This window comes from Columba livia, chromosome 1 (assembly GCF_036013475.1).
Source record: "Columba livia isolate bColLiv1 breed racing homer chromosome 1, bColLiv1.pat.W.v2, whole genome shotgun sequence".
Classification (NCBI taxonomy): Eukaryota; Metazoa; Chordata; class Aves; order Columbiformes; family Columbidae; genus Columba; species Columba livia.
In genome coordinates this window covers 92,664,818-92,682,250 of record NC_088602.1, presented here as the reverse complement: position 1 = coordinate 92,682,250, position 17,433 = coordinate 92,664,818, and the positions used below count along the sequence as shown (strand labels likewise).

At 42.0% G+C, this 17,433-nt stretch overlaps 1 protein-coding gene and 1 long non-coding RNA gene across 4 annotated transcripts in view; one reads left to right on the top strand and one right to left on the bottom strand.

The window, feature by feature from the left end:
* Positions 1 to 13,777, top strand: part of LOC110365410 (uncharacterized) — a 16,101-nt gene extending 2,324 nt beyond the window's left edge. The window contains exons 1-4 of the long non-coding RNA XR_010473500.1: positions 1 to 2,087; positions 2,804 to 2,935; positions 6,614 to 6,740; positions 11,337 to 13,777. The exon at positions 1 to 2,087 is cut by the window's left edge and continues 2,324 nt beyond it. This is a non-coding gene — a long non-coding RNA (uncharacterized LOC110365410). The remainder of the gene's footprint in view (positions 2,088 to 2,803; positions 2,936 to 6,613; positions 6,741 to 11,336) is intronic.
* Positions 13,778 to 13,840: 63 nt separating this feature from the next.
* CLIC6 (chloride intracellular channel 6) overlaps positions 13,841 to 17,433 on the bottom strand; it is a 35,602-nt gene continuing 32,009 nt past the window's right edge. For 2 of the 3 annotated variants that reach the window (XM_065067290.1, XM_065067301.1), the window contains exons 5-6: positions 17,189 to 17,370; positions 13,841 to 15,800 (exon numbers count right to left, since the gene is read on the bottom strand). In XM_065067290.1, coding sequence (XP_064923362.1) covers positions 15,639 to 15,800; positions 17,189 to 17,370 — 344 coding nt within the window. In that variant the 3' untranslated portion in view covers positions 13,841 to 15,638. The remainder of the gene's footprint in view (positions 15,801 to 17,188; positions 17,371 to 17,433) is intronic. The other variant, XM_065067296.1, reaches the window with a different exon arrangement.

Sequence of the window (17,433 nt, the reverse complement as noted above, 5' to 3'; positions counted from 1 at the left end):
AAATCTTTCCATATTCAGTTCTGACCACTCACCCAAGCTTTGGTTTCAAAAAACTGCCAACAAACGAGAAGCAGTGTCACCCTGAAACATTGTCTCACCTGAGGCCAGCCGTGAGTGACTAACAAAAGAATGACAAAATAGCCACAGGAACTATTCGGAGAAACATAGGGCCAGATAGTATACTATTTACCCAATATGAATGAATTTTGGTTGAAGAGGTGTTGGGCTGGGGGAATTCTTCATAATGAAGCTGCCAGGTGTCCTCCTCAGGGACCTTTAGGTCAAGTGCATTCTTTCAGGATGAACAATTTTGTAGCAAAGGTACAGGAGAAGAGAACTGCTCTTTCTTCCCAACACTGCTCTCAGTCCACTTGCTTTGCTTGGGGAACCTTGCTTGGATTCCAGGCTTCTGTCCCTCAGCACTTCCAGGCTTCTGTTCCTCAGCAATGCTTTCCCTGCAGGAAAGCTGTGGTTTGGAAAGCAGAGAAGCCCCATTAGCCAATAAGTGGGCATATGGAGTTAACTACTTGGACCTGTAGGAGAGGGTCCAGAGGAGGCCACAGAAATGATCAGAGGGCTGGAACACCTCTCCTATGAAGACAGCCTGAGAGAATTAGGGTTGTTCAGCTTGGAGAAGGCTCCAGAGAGACCTTAATGCAGCCTTTCAATACTTAAAAGGGACCTATAAGAAAGATGGGGACAGACATTTTAGCAGGGCCTGTTGTGACAGCACAAAGGGTAATGGTTTTAAACTAAAGGAGGGGAGGGTGGGCCAGACATGAGGAAGAATTTTTTTACAATAAGAGTGGTGAAACAGTGGCACAGGTTGCCCAGAGAGGTGGTAGATGCCTCATCCCTGGAGACATTCCAGGCCAGGCTGGATGAGGCTCTGAGCAACCTGATCTAGTTGAAGATGTCCTTGCTCATTGCAGGTGGTTGAACTAGATGACCTTTGTAGGTCCCTTCTAACCCCAACTGTTCTATGATACTATGATTCTATGATTCTACAGTTCTATGATTATATTGCAATGGGCTGCACAGCCTGGCTATGCCAGGACTAAAAGGCAGCCTTCTACCCAGTCAAATGACAGTGCTCACTCCAAGCTGCTTCCCTCTCCCCAGTGTAGCTCTGGGACTCCTTTTTCCCACGTTACGCTGCTTAGATGTTGGGAAAGTACAGCCCAGGGTGTACTGGGAAGTTCAGCTGCCGTTCTGCTACTGAGAATGCCCCTTGTGGCCTTTCCTCGGGTGCCAAATGCTTCTGACACACAGGAGGAAAGCTCTTGTCTATTATTCCCTGCGAGCTGAGGCAAGCTCTTGAACCAGTGGAACATCACTCCCACTCCATCTTTGGCTGCCAGCAGTGGAGTGATTTAGCCCTGCATCTGACAGATTCACCCAGGCTGGTTTCATGCACCCCCCACCTCACATTTTGATTTAGTCCCCAGGAGCACATGACAGAGTTGGGAGGCTTTGCTATTTATTCAGTTCCTCACTGTTTGCTGTGCTGACAGCTGGCGTCACTGCCCTGTTGGGAATCTTGGCTCCTGAAGCAGTAGCTCCATTTCTTGTCTGCACCTTGACGATGTGCATCCAGGAGATTGCCCCTGTGCTGCAGTGACTGCGCTCAATCCTGAAGTTTGCATACATTTTTGAGATTCTCCTGTTCAAGCAGTGATAGCACCCAGTTAATGTGTTTACTCAGGCAGAGAAAAGGCTTCGGACATTGGTGACTCTATTATTAGGGTGGCACAAAGCAAATCACAAAAACCAGAAAAAGACATGTTGCCAAATGTCAGAATGCAGACAGCTAAAGTAAAATCAAACATGGAATTTGTTCTCATTTAATGAAGAAAAGCCAATGATTTATAAGGCAGAAGATGGGATGGTTTGTTCAACCAGAGAGAAATTGTGCATGAAGAAGTTCAGACAAGCTTTGCAGAGAGAGGCTTCAGCACTCAGAAGATCCTGTTTGACCACAATAGCAACCAACATGTTGGCTAGTATTCTTATCACTGCAGTTATTTCAAATGGTTTTCTAGAAGCTGCTTCTCCATTCGTGCCTGCAAAACCACAGCATCCAACAGGTAAGGTCTGCTTTAGTGCAGGATCCCAGTGCTGTCCTGCAGTATGTCTCAGTAGGATACCAGTCTACTGTCATGAGTGCAATGGTTAAGTGGGTTGGCTGGAACACAAGTTGACAGATGTAAGTAAAAGAGAAGAGGAGAGGAGAGGAGAGGAGAGGAGAGGAGAGGAGAGGAGAGGAGAGGAGAGGAGAGGAGAGGAGAGGAGAGGAGAGGAGAGGAGAGGAGAGGAGAGGAGAGGAGAGGAGAGGAGAGGAGAGGAGAGGAGAGGAGAGGAGAGGAGAGGAGAGGAGAGGAGAGGAGAGGAGATTTTCATATTATGGTAGGAATTACGCAGATACAAAGGAAGTTATTCTCAGTAACTCCCATAGCCCTACTGCAGAAATTGGCTTGCTGAAGATGTTGCATTCCTTTTAATAAATCCTTTTTATTATGTAATATTTTTTCTTTTAAATTAAATATTGTAATTATTTGTTATGTTTTAATAATATAATTATCTACTTATATTTATTTTTAATTATTATTTTCAAATTAATTATTAATTCTATCATTGAGCTGAACTGGACTAGAAATCTGCATTTTCAGTAGGTACAAGGCTACCTTTTTGAAATAAACATATTTTAAAAGAAAAAAATAAGTGTGAATCCAGACAAACTATCAATACAGTTTTACACATGACATTGAAGAAGATCATAACACTATTTTTTTTTCCAATCAAGCTCAGAGACAGATGTCATTGGGGATCCCTGTAGCAGATCGACCAGAAAGGATCCTGAAATTGTTGTCGTTGTTTGATGAAGCACAAAAAAGTGCCATTCCCACAGCAGAACCTAAAATTAGTAGAATCAAAGGTAACTGCCAAAAACTAGCTGGTCTGCAAAGCTGCAAATCTGCCACTGGTTTTGCAAAGACAAGGTGTTGTATGTAGCTGACTTTGTGTATGCCTTTTTTTATAATGTATGTAAGAGTCAGGCAATACAAAGTTTTGAATGGGGTATGGTTCTTCCTTATTTCCTTGACCGCTGTTTTTAAATGTGTTGTTCTAGGCAAGGGGTTCCTGTATGTTTGTCTCTGTGTTATGGGAAGATTTTTTGGGGAAGCAGAGGTGAAACAAAAAAATTGTCTCCACTAATAGGCCTCATAGGCATGCAAGTTTTCAGGGTGTTGGAGATATTTCCTTATGACAAAATCCAAAAATGGAGAGGAAAGCAAGCTCTGAAAAACCTTACTGCAAGCAATATGCTATTGCAGATGTTTTTTGAGTATTTTAAGGACACCTGATTTTTTAATGTTGGTTCTGTATGTTTTACTTGTAGTACAACTTGCCATGTCCTTCAGCACTAGTGACATAGTATGAGTCAAATATTGAAAAGATAATGATCATATCTGCAGGGCAGAGGTCAGGTTTCAGTATAACTGGAATGAAAAACACACTCAGGGAGGTGAAGGAATTTAAACAAGTAACAAACCCACAAGCCACAGAATTTCCATTGACTTCTCTTTGGACCAGTGATCTTCTGCTTTTTAAGTCTTAGAGGAGGCTGAGTAATTTATTTTACTGACACTTGTAAGTCATGTTCCAGCTTCAGAAAGTGAATGCTATATAACCTGATCCATGTACACCACAGTATTGTGCCATAAAAGAGAATTTCCTCACTAAATTCTAGTGTGTCAGATCTACCATCTGCCTGCTTAAACAAGGATCTCACTTCAATTGTAAACTTAGTGTAGCTTCAATATTTGTCCATAGTCTTCTCACAAAACTTTTCCATAAAGTAACAGGGAATTCATTTTACTTTGATGAGAGCTGAAACTGTGCAAACGGAAACAAAAAACAGAATTTGTGAGCGCAGTTGATGTTAAACTTGTTATTAACTGGATGTGTTTAAATTAAGAACATGAGCTTGTGAGCACTGAACGCTGCTCCAGATCATGGCATGAACATCCTGCTATGAGAACCAGCATTAAATTTTAGTATTCTGTAAACAACATAAATTTTGGGCAACAAAACCACACAGCCAAACCCAAACCAAAAAGAGAGAGATTTGCAGCTCTCAGGTCAAATTTGGTAGATGTCTCAGCACAATAGAATTTTGTCTGAATTTTATGCCTTGTCTGTAGGTATCTAAAAATCCTGTCCTATCTGCCACCAGCCAAATTAGACTGTGGTGATCCTTGTCACTGCCAGAGCTGCCACAGTGCCCAGTGGGATTTTCTGACACAGGCATTTACTGTGAGTGTGCAGCTATGTCTTAGTCTATCTAGGTTCATGCCTGTGTGACTCTGGTTGGTTAACCTAGGTATTTCTGTACCAGCACAATTTCAAAGGTCCCATCAGAGCACAGACCTGCTTTCCTGGAGACTCAAGACAGCCATGCGTATCTTGAAAGGCAGCTTTTGCTTAAGTGGAAAAAATAAGTGAGGTTTTACAGAAGCAAAGCAACTGATTCAGCACAGAATAATACAATTAAACCCCTCACCATGCTCTATTTGCAGTTATTTGCCCTCCAACTTAGCATTTGGAGTATACTGTGGGCAGTTTTCTGTCAGGTGCATCTACATTGTTTCAAAAGCTGCATTTTAAACAATATTGTGTGTGAAATAAGACCATCTTCTTCTCACTGCACAGACTGTTTATACCGACATGATGTACTGGTTAGTAAACAGTGAATACACTCCACTGTCTAGTGAATTTGAAAAGTTGGTTATATACTATTGTATTATTTGCTTACTGCTCCCAGCTTTGGTCCCCTTTGAGTTATCCTCAGAAAAGGGGAAAATTGTAACTATTTTCTAAACAAATTTTCATCTCCTCAAGGATTCCTTGAGGATTCAGCTGAAAAGTTCATGTTAAACTAACTTTGGGGTAGAAACTAAGCATCTTGTTTGAAATTGTACAGTTTCAGTAAAGCCTGGAGCATGCTGAAACAGGGACCACCACCTGAAACCACTGTGTGAAAGTAGCTCAGTACGTGCTATGTGGTGCTGAGATTGAATATTCTTCTGTATCAGTGCCATTGAAATTTGAAATCTCAAACATATCAAGCATGTGTTGAATCTGGAAATCTCCTCATCACTCTCTTAGGCACACATGTATGGCATGGACCTCTGAGGTTTCCAAGTGTGAGCTCTCTCCAGCCAGCAACAAGTAGATGCAGTCTGAGACTGCTTACACTGGCTTTGCTAGACATCTGTTGTATCAGACATTGTTTTTACCCTCCATCTGTCATTTAAAGGAATTGTCCTTTGTACCTTTGTGTCTAACACTGTGTCTAGATAATTGTGACATCTCATAAGAAGGGGTTTAAGGTTCTAAACATAAATTTGCCTCTGTATGTCTGATTTGGTTTTCTTCAGTCTTTTGTGGTCTGCTGCTTATCTTGCTGGTTCTGCTGGCAGTGGCAAGGCAGTGTTCATCTACTACACTGGCTAACCCAGATTTGCTTCTCTAGGCAGAGCAGGAGTAGGGATGCATTCACCCAGTGCGCACCTGATATTGCTGTTTTCAGGTCTGCTGTCCACAAGGAAAGACATTGACAGAGAGCCTCAAATATATGTATGCACTTCAGTGCCTTTTTCCTGGCTACCCTGTTACCTACTGCTCCGAAGTCAGGGCTCAGACATTTTGTAATGCCTACAAAGAGTTATGTGCTTGGAAACTTAACTGAGCAGGGAGCTACCTACATAAGCAATAAGTGAAATAGAAAGCAAGTGGCTCAGACTGAAAATTAGCCTTCTGTGCTAGTGCCTCAGGCCAATGAGAGACCCAACCTCAAGCTGTAACACCTAATTTGTAGATAGGTACTTACAGACCTAGCGTTCATCTTGCCTAAAAAGCATGGGGACTTTTACTGCCTGTGTGTAGGAGTTGCTAGTGGTTTGAGTACTTGTTCAAGGAAAGAGTTTTCAGGATCAAATCTGTTTCCTATCTGAGCCACAATGGTGGTACGAATCTCCAAAAAGTAAAAGTATCCAATTATCAAGATCTCTGTCAGTCTTAACTGTCATACAAGTAGTAAAATGTTCATTGTACTATCAAGAAGTCAAAGCAGCCTCCTATCCACTTTAGAAAGTCTCAACAACTCAGTTGTATGTACCCTAATCAGGGATAGAAATGATGCTGGAGGTGAAGCTGACCTTTGAGGGACACATGGTAATGCTACATTTATGGAAAGCCAAGCTGTGGAAAGAGCCAGCTCTGCTAATTTTTCTCATGGATATATCTTGTTAAATGATGGATCATGCTGAAGTGTCCAGGAAGCAGAATCGTCATCTTCCAGAATATCTTCTAACTGTGTTCCCTTTTTGCCTTTCAGCTTATGCCAAGATGTATGGAAAGAAAGTTGTAACGGTGAGAACAGGCAGCTCTGTTTTCTATTTGTTACTCTAGTTGTTGTCTGATAGTCATATAGCTCTCATCATTATTCAGTAAAGTAAGCAAAGCTGTGCTTTATACCTCCTGGATTGCCAGTGTTCTCAGTTTCTAGAGGCTCAAAGTCATTGTCCTAAACTTGTACTGTTTTGGACAGGAAGGTGCAAATGAAGGTCCATCTAATCCTCTGCCTGAACTGAACAAGGACCTCCTGGAAATAAGTCCTTTACATGGGAAGAACTTTTGGAAGCCTTCACTGCCAACCTCCTGGAAACTTAAGAGAGGTGTGACTTGAAAAGTGATGCTGTACCTTGTCTAGTTAGTTACTGGGTCACATTGGTACCATGACTAGTGTTGTAGAAGGTGTTAGAAGTGTCTGAATGAAAAATGTCCAGTGCAAACCATAGCTTTCTCACTGAAACACTTTCCTCTAACATGTATCCACAGGTGAGACATCAGTTCAGTCTCTATGCCATCCGAACTTGGTGTTCATGCTAATCATGCCAAGTGTTTATGAGGCCTACAAGAAAGAGTAATCTATCTGGGCTATGAAAATCATTGAACAGTAAACAGAGAGTAGACATTTTAGCTATTATCAAGCTGAATCTGATCTGACCTTACAGTGGCAAAGAGAACAGATGCACAGCTCCCCATGTACTTATACCAAAGCCTCTCTCAGGAAAGCTCTCAGGTGGCTGGAGTGTGAGAGACCTGACTTCACCACAGGCTGCCTGATGTCTCTGGACCAGAAATATTTCCTTTGTGCCTCCTTCAGTTCTGTGGATATGAAATGAGAATAATAGCTTTCCTTTTGTGACAAAGGTGTTGTGGGTGTCAGTACATTTCTGAGGCATTCAGATGCTACAGCACCAGGGATAAGATAGAAAGCATAGATAGGATAAGATAGGCTAGAAGTTGTTTCAGCATTTTTTTGGCATGAAATCTTTTGGTATTATTTTTTAAAAGACATCTCATTTTTAACTAGTTTTCAAACCTTTTAAAAGGTCAGCTTTACAAATGACATGTTGTTTTTAATCCAGATGAATGATTTTGACCAATCCTCCATTCGATTTTATGACATAATTTAATGGCAAGTTCTTAAATTCAGGGGAGAAGAAAGGTGTTCCATTTACTACTTCTCCCACTCCTATTTTCATCATATAATTTCTTGCAAAGTATTGTTCCTGTACACTTAGAGGCATATTCTTCAGATGGACATATGAGTAGATGGAGTTTGCATTCCGACTGTGCGAAGGAGCACAAAACCTTAAAGGTACTCTGTATGTGTATATAAAACATTGTTTATAGAAGGTACATGCAGTACAAACACTGCCTTTTACTCAGAAATAACATCTCCCTTCCTTTGTCTCAGTTTACTTCTTTTTAAATGTTTTTGTTCCTTCGTCATCTCCTTTTCTACTTCTCTCTTTTCTTCTCATCCCTTCTAGTTTCTGTGCTTTGGATTTCTTTTCCCCATAGGTATATAAATCAGTAATTTAGTACCTAAGTAGCTGTTCATAGCCCTGAGTGGGACTGAGAATCCCAAGTCACATTTTTCTTTTTTATGATTTGTAATTAATTATTAGCCTTCTGCTAGTACAGAAAAGCAAGCAAAACAGGAGAGGCAACACCTACTTCTTCAATCTGTCACACTTTTTAAGTCAGTTCATTCTTCCAAAGGTCGAATTCACCATTTTTGCAGCTGAGAAGATTGATAGTAGTAGGTGTGATTCACTTCAACAGCACTTCAACATTGTATAGCATATGTTTTGTGTACAAGAAGATTTAATAAGCCATGCAGCAAGCAAAAACCAATTGTGTAAGTTAAATTAGCAGAGTAATTTTTTGGAGCTTGTTACATCTTGGTTCCTCTTTCTGCACACTGACTACTCTTCAGTCCTGCCTGAAGTTGTCTTTGGGTGCAATCTCCTGATTCTGCCCCTTGTGCAGTGGGGTTTGAGCACAACATGAGCCATTCACCTCACTTGTTTATCACACTGTAGGGCCGATTGCATTTGTGTCCCCTCTGGTCTATATTCGTGTGGGCCCTGAGAGAGCTTCTCACTCAAGGTGTGCTCTTGGCCCCAGCTGGCATGAGACCTGCATGAGCAGCTCCTCTGCATGCCCTGGGTAGAGACTCTATGCTGCTTATCCTAGGGGCAAGAAACCCACTCTTTGAATAAGAAGAGGATGGAGACAAAAGCATTCCAGTGTCTTCCCACGTTCATCTAGAAACAACTCTTAACTCAGTGGGAACCACCTTGCTGTGGTATTAGGAAGGTGTCTACATGATACAAGCAGGCTATTGTGGATCCCCCCCGCTGCTCTGCTGTGAAGCAGGGTACTCTAACCTGGACAGAGAGTCATCTTGGTGAAGAAAAACAAGGTAACTTAGGCACTTTGGACAGCTGAACCAGGTGAGAGTGCTGTCACACAAGTCTGCAGAGCCAAGGTGACTCTGTGAGGCTGCAGGAACTAGATTGGCTGCTCCAGGTGCTCTCACCTCTGCAGCAGCTGTGGTTCAGCAGGCTGACTCTTTTATCAGTTCATTGATGCGGTTATCTGGGTGTGCCTTTGCTACCACATTTCCCAAGGCACGCTCTTTATCTAGAATGAGATTAACAGAGGCAGGGTGAAGGTGATGAGAGGCCTTCAGTTTAGCTCAAATTATGTCCACAGTGAGCTCTATTGGAGGAGGTTTTGCCGATACCACCAGAGAAGCAACCTTTAGGAAGACTTGTATTGATGCAATGGTAAGCCTTTCTATCCACATCACAAGGTATTATAACGAATATTCTTACTTTATGCACCTTGCAGGGTGTTAGCTCAGGCATCCTTATGCACACAAGGGCTTAGAACACCCTACCTGCAACCATACTGTTATGTGTGAGGTACACAGAGCCTGTACGTTCTGTCAGAGGGATCTGACATGCAGCATCCTCGTTGCAAGCTGTATAAGGTCCAGCTCCTTGTAGCCTCTCACATGAGCATAGCATCGGTACCTGGAGTAATTTAAAATTCAGTGTCCTGCAGTGGAGTGAGCTGGAAGATCTGTTCTGTAATTATTCCTACAGGCAAAGGAGCAGCAGACTTTTCACCTCTAGAGACCCCTTATCTTCACTGCAGATCATTTGAGAGACATGAAACTTTTTGTAGCTTGGTGCTGATCCCAGTGTTTTCAAAATGAAGAACAAGAAGTTGGACGAAAGCAACTTGGCATATTGTGTTCAGTTTTGGTCCCTGCAATACAAAAAAAGATGTGGACAGACTAGAGAGGGTCCAGAGAAGGATTACAAAGATGATCAAAGGACTAGAAATCTGCCATATGAGGAAAGGCTGAGCAAACTGGGTTTACTCAGCCTTAAGAAGGCTTAGTGGAGACCTCAGCACCATGTTCCAGTATTTAAAGAGTGGCTGCAAAGAAGATGGAGAGTCCCTTTTTACAAGGAGTCACATGGAAAACAAGAGGGGTAATGGGTACAAGTTACTCTTGGGGAGATTCCAACTGGATACAATAGGGACATTTTTCACAATGTGAACAATCAGCTGTTGGAATAATCTCCACAGGGAAGTGGTGGATTCCCCAACATTGGATATTTTTAAGATTCAGCAGGACAGGGTGCTGGGCCTTCTTGTCTGGACTGTGCTTTTGCCAAGAAAGGTTGTGTCAGATGATGCTTGTGGTTCCTTCCAACCTGCTGTTCTATGATATAGTTTCAGTTTAGGTCATCTTTTACTTTCTAACCTTAAGTTGAAAAACAAGTTTTAGTACTCTGTGGTCTTTTTTTGTCTCTTCTCCAGCACTTCTACCTCTCATTTTGCTTCTTTCATTACTGAAAAAAAAATAAAAAAAAAGGAAGGGAACGATAGAAGGAAGAAATAAAAGAAAAATCAATGTTCTCAGTTTTTCAAAAGGAACATTTATTTTCATTTCAGCTCCTTGGTTTGCTTTAATCAAAGGGTTGAACAATTTTCAAATTTTTAAAATAAGACTCTTGTTTTCCTTAGTTCATTTCCAGAAGAGATTTTTCTGTTGGCATTCTGCTCATCAATAAAAACATCTTAATCAGCAGGAGTCCAATTTAGGCCAGGGCCTGGAAAAACCTTGCTTCTTCACTTCTTCACAGTTTGCTAGTGAAGGGAAACTGAATGCTGGCCTGAGCCATGCACTGGCAAACAGCTTGCTTTACCCCATTGCTCATGAGCACAGCCTGCCTTTGGGTCATTGTCACATGAGACAACAAAGAGTAGTTCAGGGATATGATGCCAGTTAAGACCGCTGATGGGAGAACGTAGCAGTGAGCTGTGTGGCAAACCTCTATTCTCCCAGCCCTGCCACGTCTTCAGGATCTCTCACCAGGAAACTCAGCCTGTGGGGCAGCAGCTCCTGTGCATGGTCAGTACAGTCACCGTGTGTGTCCACAGAACCATTATGAACCTTCGAGTAGTTTTTAAAGGCCCATGGGTGGCATCTGGGTGGCTGGAAGTCACTGGGTGATATCAGCACTTACGGTGGCTGGTTGAGAGGGATGTTTGCTGACCTAGTCAAGGCTCTACCGTGTTGTAGATAGTTTCTCTTGACTTGGACGTGCAGGGTCATTCTTCACCTTAGCACTTGATTACCGGTCCTTGACAGCCTAGAAATAACCTTTCTAATAGCCTAGACAAAGACCTGGCTTTTGAACTAAACTTTAATTAGTTGTAAGGAGCTTTTGAAATTTAGGTATTTGCTTATACTCAAACAAATAGCATGTTGATACGGATGAGGGAAAGTAACATGCTTTCATGAGGTTTATTTTTTCACTGCTTTGAAGCTATTAAAAAAATGCATTGAGGGAAATATGTTCCAGTTAGTTACACTGCATTGGATTTTATTTCAGCTTGCTTTTGGAAATACTGCATTGAGCACAAGTAGTGTTTAATCTTCAAACTGGGGGAGTCATGCTGAAGACTAAGATACCGAAGTGGAGAAAGAAACCTTCAAACCTTCAGGAGTTTTCTACACAAGTGGTTGAAGAGCTATTAACAAAGTAACTGTCTAACCATATTTGCCTTGCGTATAATAGGTGTTTAAAAGGAACAGGTAAAAATGGTATTTAAAAATTGTAACATAGTAAATCCATTTTTTTGTACAAGCAATACCACACAGAAGACTACTTGTGCTAATACCTAATTAGAAATCAGTAGCTCTGTCTCCACAAATGTGCCTTTAAAGAATGGAACATGATCTCTGTCCTGCCATGGAATCAAACACTACAAATTTGTGTCTAGATAGTACACCTTATTGCGTGTCAAGGCCACTCAGCTGATGATACTGTTAACACCACAAATTGCTTTTTCTCTCCCTTCAACTTACCTAATTTGTTCTCCAGTAAATCATTTTTTAAAACAAATCTTCCAATAGTCTCTTAAAAACAGAATAACTCGAATGTGGACAAAAGTATTTTCCTAAAATAATGTGTTTTAAGAAGGGCCAGACTCAAATACTCAAAATATGTAGGAGATATGGATTCATTCACTGTGGGATTGTGTGGACACTTTATCTGACCCCATCCTAGGAAAAATGTAGTGACTGCAGTTTTCTGATACACTGGTCATTTCTGTGACTTCTCTACTCACATCTTCTCCCTCTGTTGTCAGAAATATACAAATACCAACCATAACATACTGTTTTAGGTGGCATCATGTGTGCCAACCAATCCATCATGGAAGGCTGGAGCCATAAACTTCTTTTGCATGAGCAAGAGGAGTAAGGAAACCACAAAACATTAGGTTTGAAAACTATCAGTGGCCACAAGCATTTAATCAAATATATTTCCAAGCGGTGTAAAGACTTTAGGGAAAACAAACCAAACCAAACCAAAAGAAACAACTCTGCTGAGTGTCGGAGGCACTTTTTTCCTTTCACCTGACAGTACTGGAAGTACAGGCATGTACTTTCTAAGGTAACGCCTTAGAAAAACATGACAAGGCATTGAAGGTTAAATGAATGATCTGGACACCAAAAGAAATTTCATGGTGTCTATAAACCATAAGCATGGGCATAACACAAAGTAGCACGTCGTTTCAGGCAGATGTGGCTCTTGCCCTCGTCAGCTGGCAATGGGCTGTTACAGAACCCTGGCACACCAGCTCCTGAGCTGCAGCCAACCCCAGACATGGACACGGGTGCTGTGTTTGGGTTTGCAAGGCAGGCAAGGCCATGCCACAGGGTGGTTGTTACCATGGGTCAAGGGAAAGGAAGCCAGTGTGGGACCCTGTGGAAGAAAAGTGTTTGTTCTAAATGGCATGTATTTTACCCACTTTTGGTGTCCCATGGATCATCTGCACCCAGATGTCCACCCAATCTGTGTGTGAAGTGGCAGGCCAGTGCCACCAGCTGTGAGGTCCTGGCACAGCTCTTGAGTTCTTCACTGGTGACAACAAACTGTTTTCTGGATGTGCCTTTTATACCCCCTAGGGATCTGTCAGGAACTTTAAGTCAAAGGCAAAATTCCTGCTTCCCATTGTTCTGTTGTGTTCTTTATCAGGCTGTTTTATGGCTCCCCTCCTGTTCCTGCTTATCACTTTACCTTAGCTTGAGGCTTCAGTTTGTCCTTTGCCTTCTTGCTACCAGGTCTTTTGAATGAATTTACTTATACAATGCCCCGTAGCAATTAGCCTAATCCTTTTTTTTAAGCCCTGCTGCTCTGTGTCTTCTGGTGCTTTCACACACATATTTTAATTCATCTTCACCAACCTCAAGACTTGTGTTACAAATACGCTGACCGTGCCAAAAAGTGTTATTGTCATCAATGTCCAGGCTTGATTTGGAGACATATGCCGTTTCCCACAACCAGCACGGCCACTCTGTTTCCAGGAGGCAGAAAAGAGCTGTACAGATGTGAACCACATGCTCTCAGGGCCAGAGAATAGCCCAGACTCTCTGTTACTTATTGACGCTGAACAGCCATAACTGCATATATGGTGAGAAATGAGAGAGGGACAGGAGCAGGCTCATGCATTTGGATTGCTGCAAGAGCTGCCAAGCAGCGTGGATGGTCCCTGGCTGCTCTGGGTCATCCCAAGTGGATCAATCCAAGACCAAACAGTTACAAATATGGCCAGCCCCAAACCACGGGTTCCACGGGTGTGGAACCGTTCGTGCTAGGTGGCTCAGTGATCACAGATCACACTCTGACCCTTTGTTTTTTTTATTCATCAGTGATGGGCACAGCCAGTGTGTACTGTTCCCAAGATCTCACTGCAGGTCTGTGACATAAGTGGTTCCTCCAAAATCAGAGCTGGGTTAAATTTTGCTTCTTCTTTCTTGAAATCCAGGCCACCATTGCAATGTATTTTACTAGGAAATTACCAATGAAATAAAGACAGAACACTCTTCAAATTACTTATGAATTGGTATATTTTCTATTTAAATTTGTAAGGCATATGAAAAGAGTACACAGATTTCATTTTTATACATTATATATATGTATATATTGAAAATACAAAGTAACAGTTAGTAATATGCGATGAGTGACTGCTCAGCTACCAACCCCAATATGAGAGTTCACAGTTGAGGGTGGGAGAGGAAAGGTATTGTGTCTGTTTTCCCTAAAGGCAAGCTAAAACTGCACATTTAACACTGCTTACAAATAACTGCGATGTTAGCACATTTGCATCAGAACTGTGTAGTGTGTAAGACAAAGACACCACAGAGAAATATGTCTGACATCAACTATTACTGTTAAGTAATGCGTTGTTAGAAAGCAAGCATATGTTTGACATGGACAAGGATGAATGACTACTCTATAACAGTCTTTTTGTGGATATAGGTGCTACAAAGGCTGGTTTTAGCCATTTTCACATCTATTTTGTACATACAGGCAAAATCCATCAAAAGGAAACTTCCAGGTGACCCTGTGACTAAAGCATTGCACCCTTTGCTCCTCTGTGCTTGCTGAGGGCCTGCTCAGCAGAGAGCAGCTGTGGACATCACTTTCCATAGTCCATACATCTCTAATAACGCACTCCCTGATGCCAGGCAAGAGGGAGTTTCTCACCAGCACTGTCTGCCTTGAACACAGATTCACGCAAGGGCTTCATCTAATCCATCCCCACCTAAGGTAGGAGGTAGGTCTGTGTTGTTCCTGATAGACACCTGTCTGATCAGCTGTAAAGCTCTCAGCAATGAAGTCCTAACAGCTGCCCAGTAAAAGCCAATATGCCGGGGCTCAACCAGAAAAAGTAAGAATAGAAGGTTTATTTCTTTCTTAGAGCCTCTCTTTACTTTCCCAAACCAAATGAGAGTCACAGAAGGTTGTCAAAGAAAAATCCTACATCAGTAGCTGGGGACAGATGTTGACCCATTTCTTCTGTCTACAGTGCCAATCAAGTCTCTCTCTCCTCCCTTGTTGAGTATCTATTATCAGATAGTCCATAGGCCAGTGACAGTCTGTATTCGTCTCTTTGGAAGCACCAGGAGGGAAGTTTGATGGGTTACGCAGCCCCGAGAGAGGACAAGGCAGGATTATTTATTTACTTATTTATTTTTAACACCAAAGAAGACTCATACAATGTGAAAATGAGTTGTTCTTCGCTGACCTGCCCTGCAGGTCTCTAGCACAGAGGAGATGGCTTCTGGGACATCAGGACTGGTCCCACCTACAAGCTGGCCTCTCTCCCAGGTTAAGCAGGGTGCTGCATGGGCAGCAGCTGTTGGCTTGTGGCCTTCTGAGGCTTGCAGAGAAGCAAACAGAAGCTCTCCTGGTAACTGTGAAGTTTGGCAACAACTATGAAACAGAGATCAGAGGCAGCAACAATTACAGGTTAAATGTGTCTTAGAAACAGGGCTATTTCTTCTCAATATTCACCAATTTAGCCTAAGTCCCTGGTCTGTAATATTGCTGTATTTGTGTGGGCCACACTGTTTCCTTAACTTCAAGTGCTTTAATAGTGACTGATGCCTTAACTTGCAATGCACAACAGACATTTGCATGTGCATACACCTGTACAGACAAAGAAACATATACGTATATAATTCAAAAATGAGCAAATAATGTTATACAATCATTATAAAAGAAGGATTGGCCAATAGTAGAACTTAAAATTACACTGCAGAAGGTATGCTGGCTTTTTTTTTTTCATCTTGGCTGGTGCCCATCTAAAGCTCAGAAGCAGTACAGAATGGAGGCATCTTCTGTTTACTTCATTCTCTTTGCAACATCCAAATATGCATACTCAATTTCTTGATCAGCAGGACAAGTGTTTGTAAATTCATCTCTTGCATAGGCATTGTTCAAGTATCTTGAAATCCCTGTCATTTCAGGTGGAAAATCAAAATTTCGATATTTTTTTGCAACAACCTTTTATTAAAAGAAAAAAAGAAAAATATCTTTACACACATGATCTGGAAAACAAACAAAACCTCAAATCTACTCTTTATGTACATTTTTAGTTTTGAATGTGTAAGTGTGGTGTTATATGCAACGCAGGGGGAAATAAGGAAAGACAAAAACAAAGACAAGACATGGGATGAAGAAAGCTAGCTAACAAACTAACTCACTTAAAAGGATTTATTTGGTATAAACATTCTGCTAGAGCTATGCAGAGCTATGTGGACCAGTAGACCACACCTGGAAGAGATGCAGCTTAAAACAGAAAAGGAGCTAGCATAAGAGTAATCTTACACTAATAAACTGCCCCACACTTGGGTACTTTCACTGAAATAGAAAGGAAAACTTGAATTAAAATACTCAATTTTAAATGGCTAGGGAAAACAACTATTGGTCAATACTTAATCCTTCCATGTTGTCCAGCAAGGATGGTGTGATGTTCATCCTCAATCATCCTTCAGACATTCACCTGATGTAAGGTGATTCTCCCCATATTGGCTCTGCTGACCCCTGCTGCCTCTTGGGCTTTGCTGGGCCTGGGCTTTGTGTGGGTGTGGGAAAGGGCTCAGTCCCTTGCTACTTTCTCTGGAATAGGTTCAACCAGGATGTCTTTGGGGAAAGTTTTAACTCGAGCAGGTGACAGAAAGCAATTCAGTCCGCTCTTCCTCTGACATAATAGTAGTTAAAAAGGAACCCTTCTGAAGTGGCCTTGTTTGTATGAAAACCAGATGAATTTCCAATGTGGCTATTTATCTTCCTGAGCTTAGTTGGCTCTGGAGTAGCCCAGGGACAGGCTGTGACAACACCTTGGTCACCAGGACTGTTAGGTATGTGTGGATGCTACACAGCCCTGCACGAAAAGGCTGAGAGCCTTGGCTGGAAGGCAGTGGGTGGTGGCCACCCTGCCAGCATTATTTGCACTAGTGGTGATATTCAGCAAAGCAAGAGTTTTGCGTTAAAGAAACAAAAGACAGTTGCAAAATTTCAGCTTTTGCTGGCTTCTTGAATTAGCATGGACAAAATAATTTCATCTTATTCGTCCAAGGCACTTTGCACACGAAATGCAAATCAAAACACTTCTCAACAGCACTGAATATAGCACTCATTTAACACTTGTGAGAGGCTTAGTGAGCGCAGTCACAGTCTGGATACGAAATCAGATATTCTAACTCAGAGCCATCAATCTGAGGATCTGCCTAGCCGTGCTATAATGAAATGGCCTTGTGCATTAGCATTTGGTATCCCTACACAGCTACTGTGTGGCCTCACAATAGACGAAAGATTCCTCTGCCTTTTAGAAAAGGACTTAAGCTTCTGTGTCCCCCTTCTCTTCAGGAAACTAAAAAGCAAATGCAAACCTTGATTATATGGAGCTTTGGTAGGAGGTTGCAATCCGCTAAGGTGAGCTCATCTCCATCCAGGAATTTCCGGCTGGAAACAGTGATCTCCTCAGTGCTGTAAGCATCAATTTCATCAGGCAAAGGGCTATTTAAGTAGTTGTCCAGCTTCCTCAGGGCTTTAAGCAAAGATTTTTCCAAATCTAGGTTAAGACAATAAAAAGCTCATTCGAGCCCGTACCAAGGTCCCTCTGACACCAAGCAGA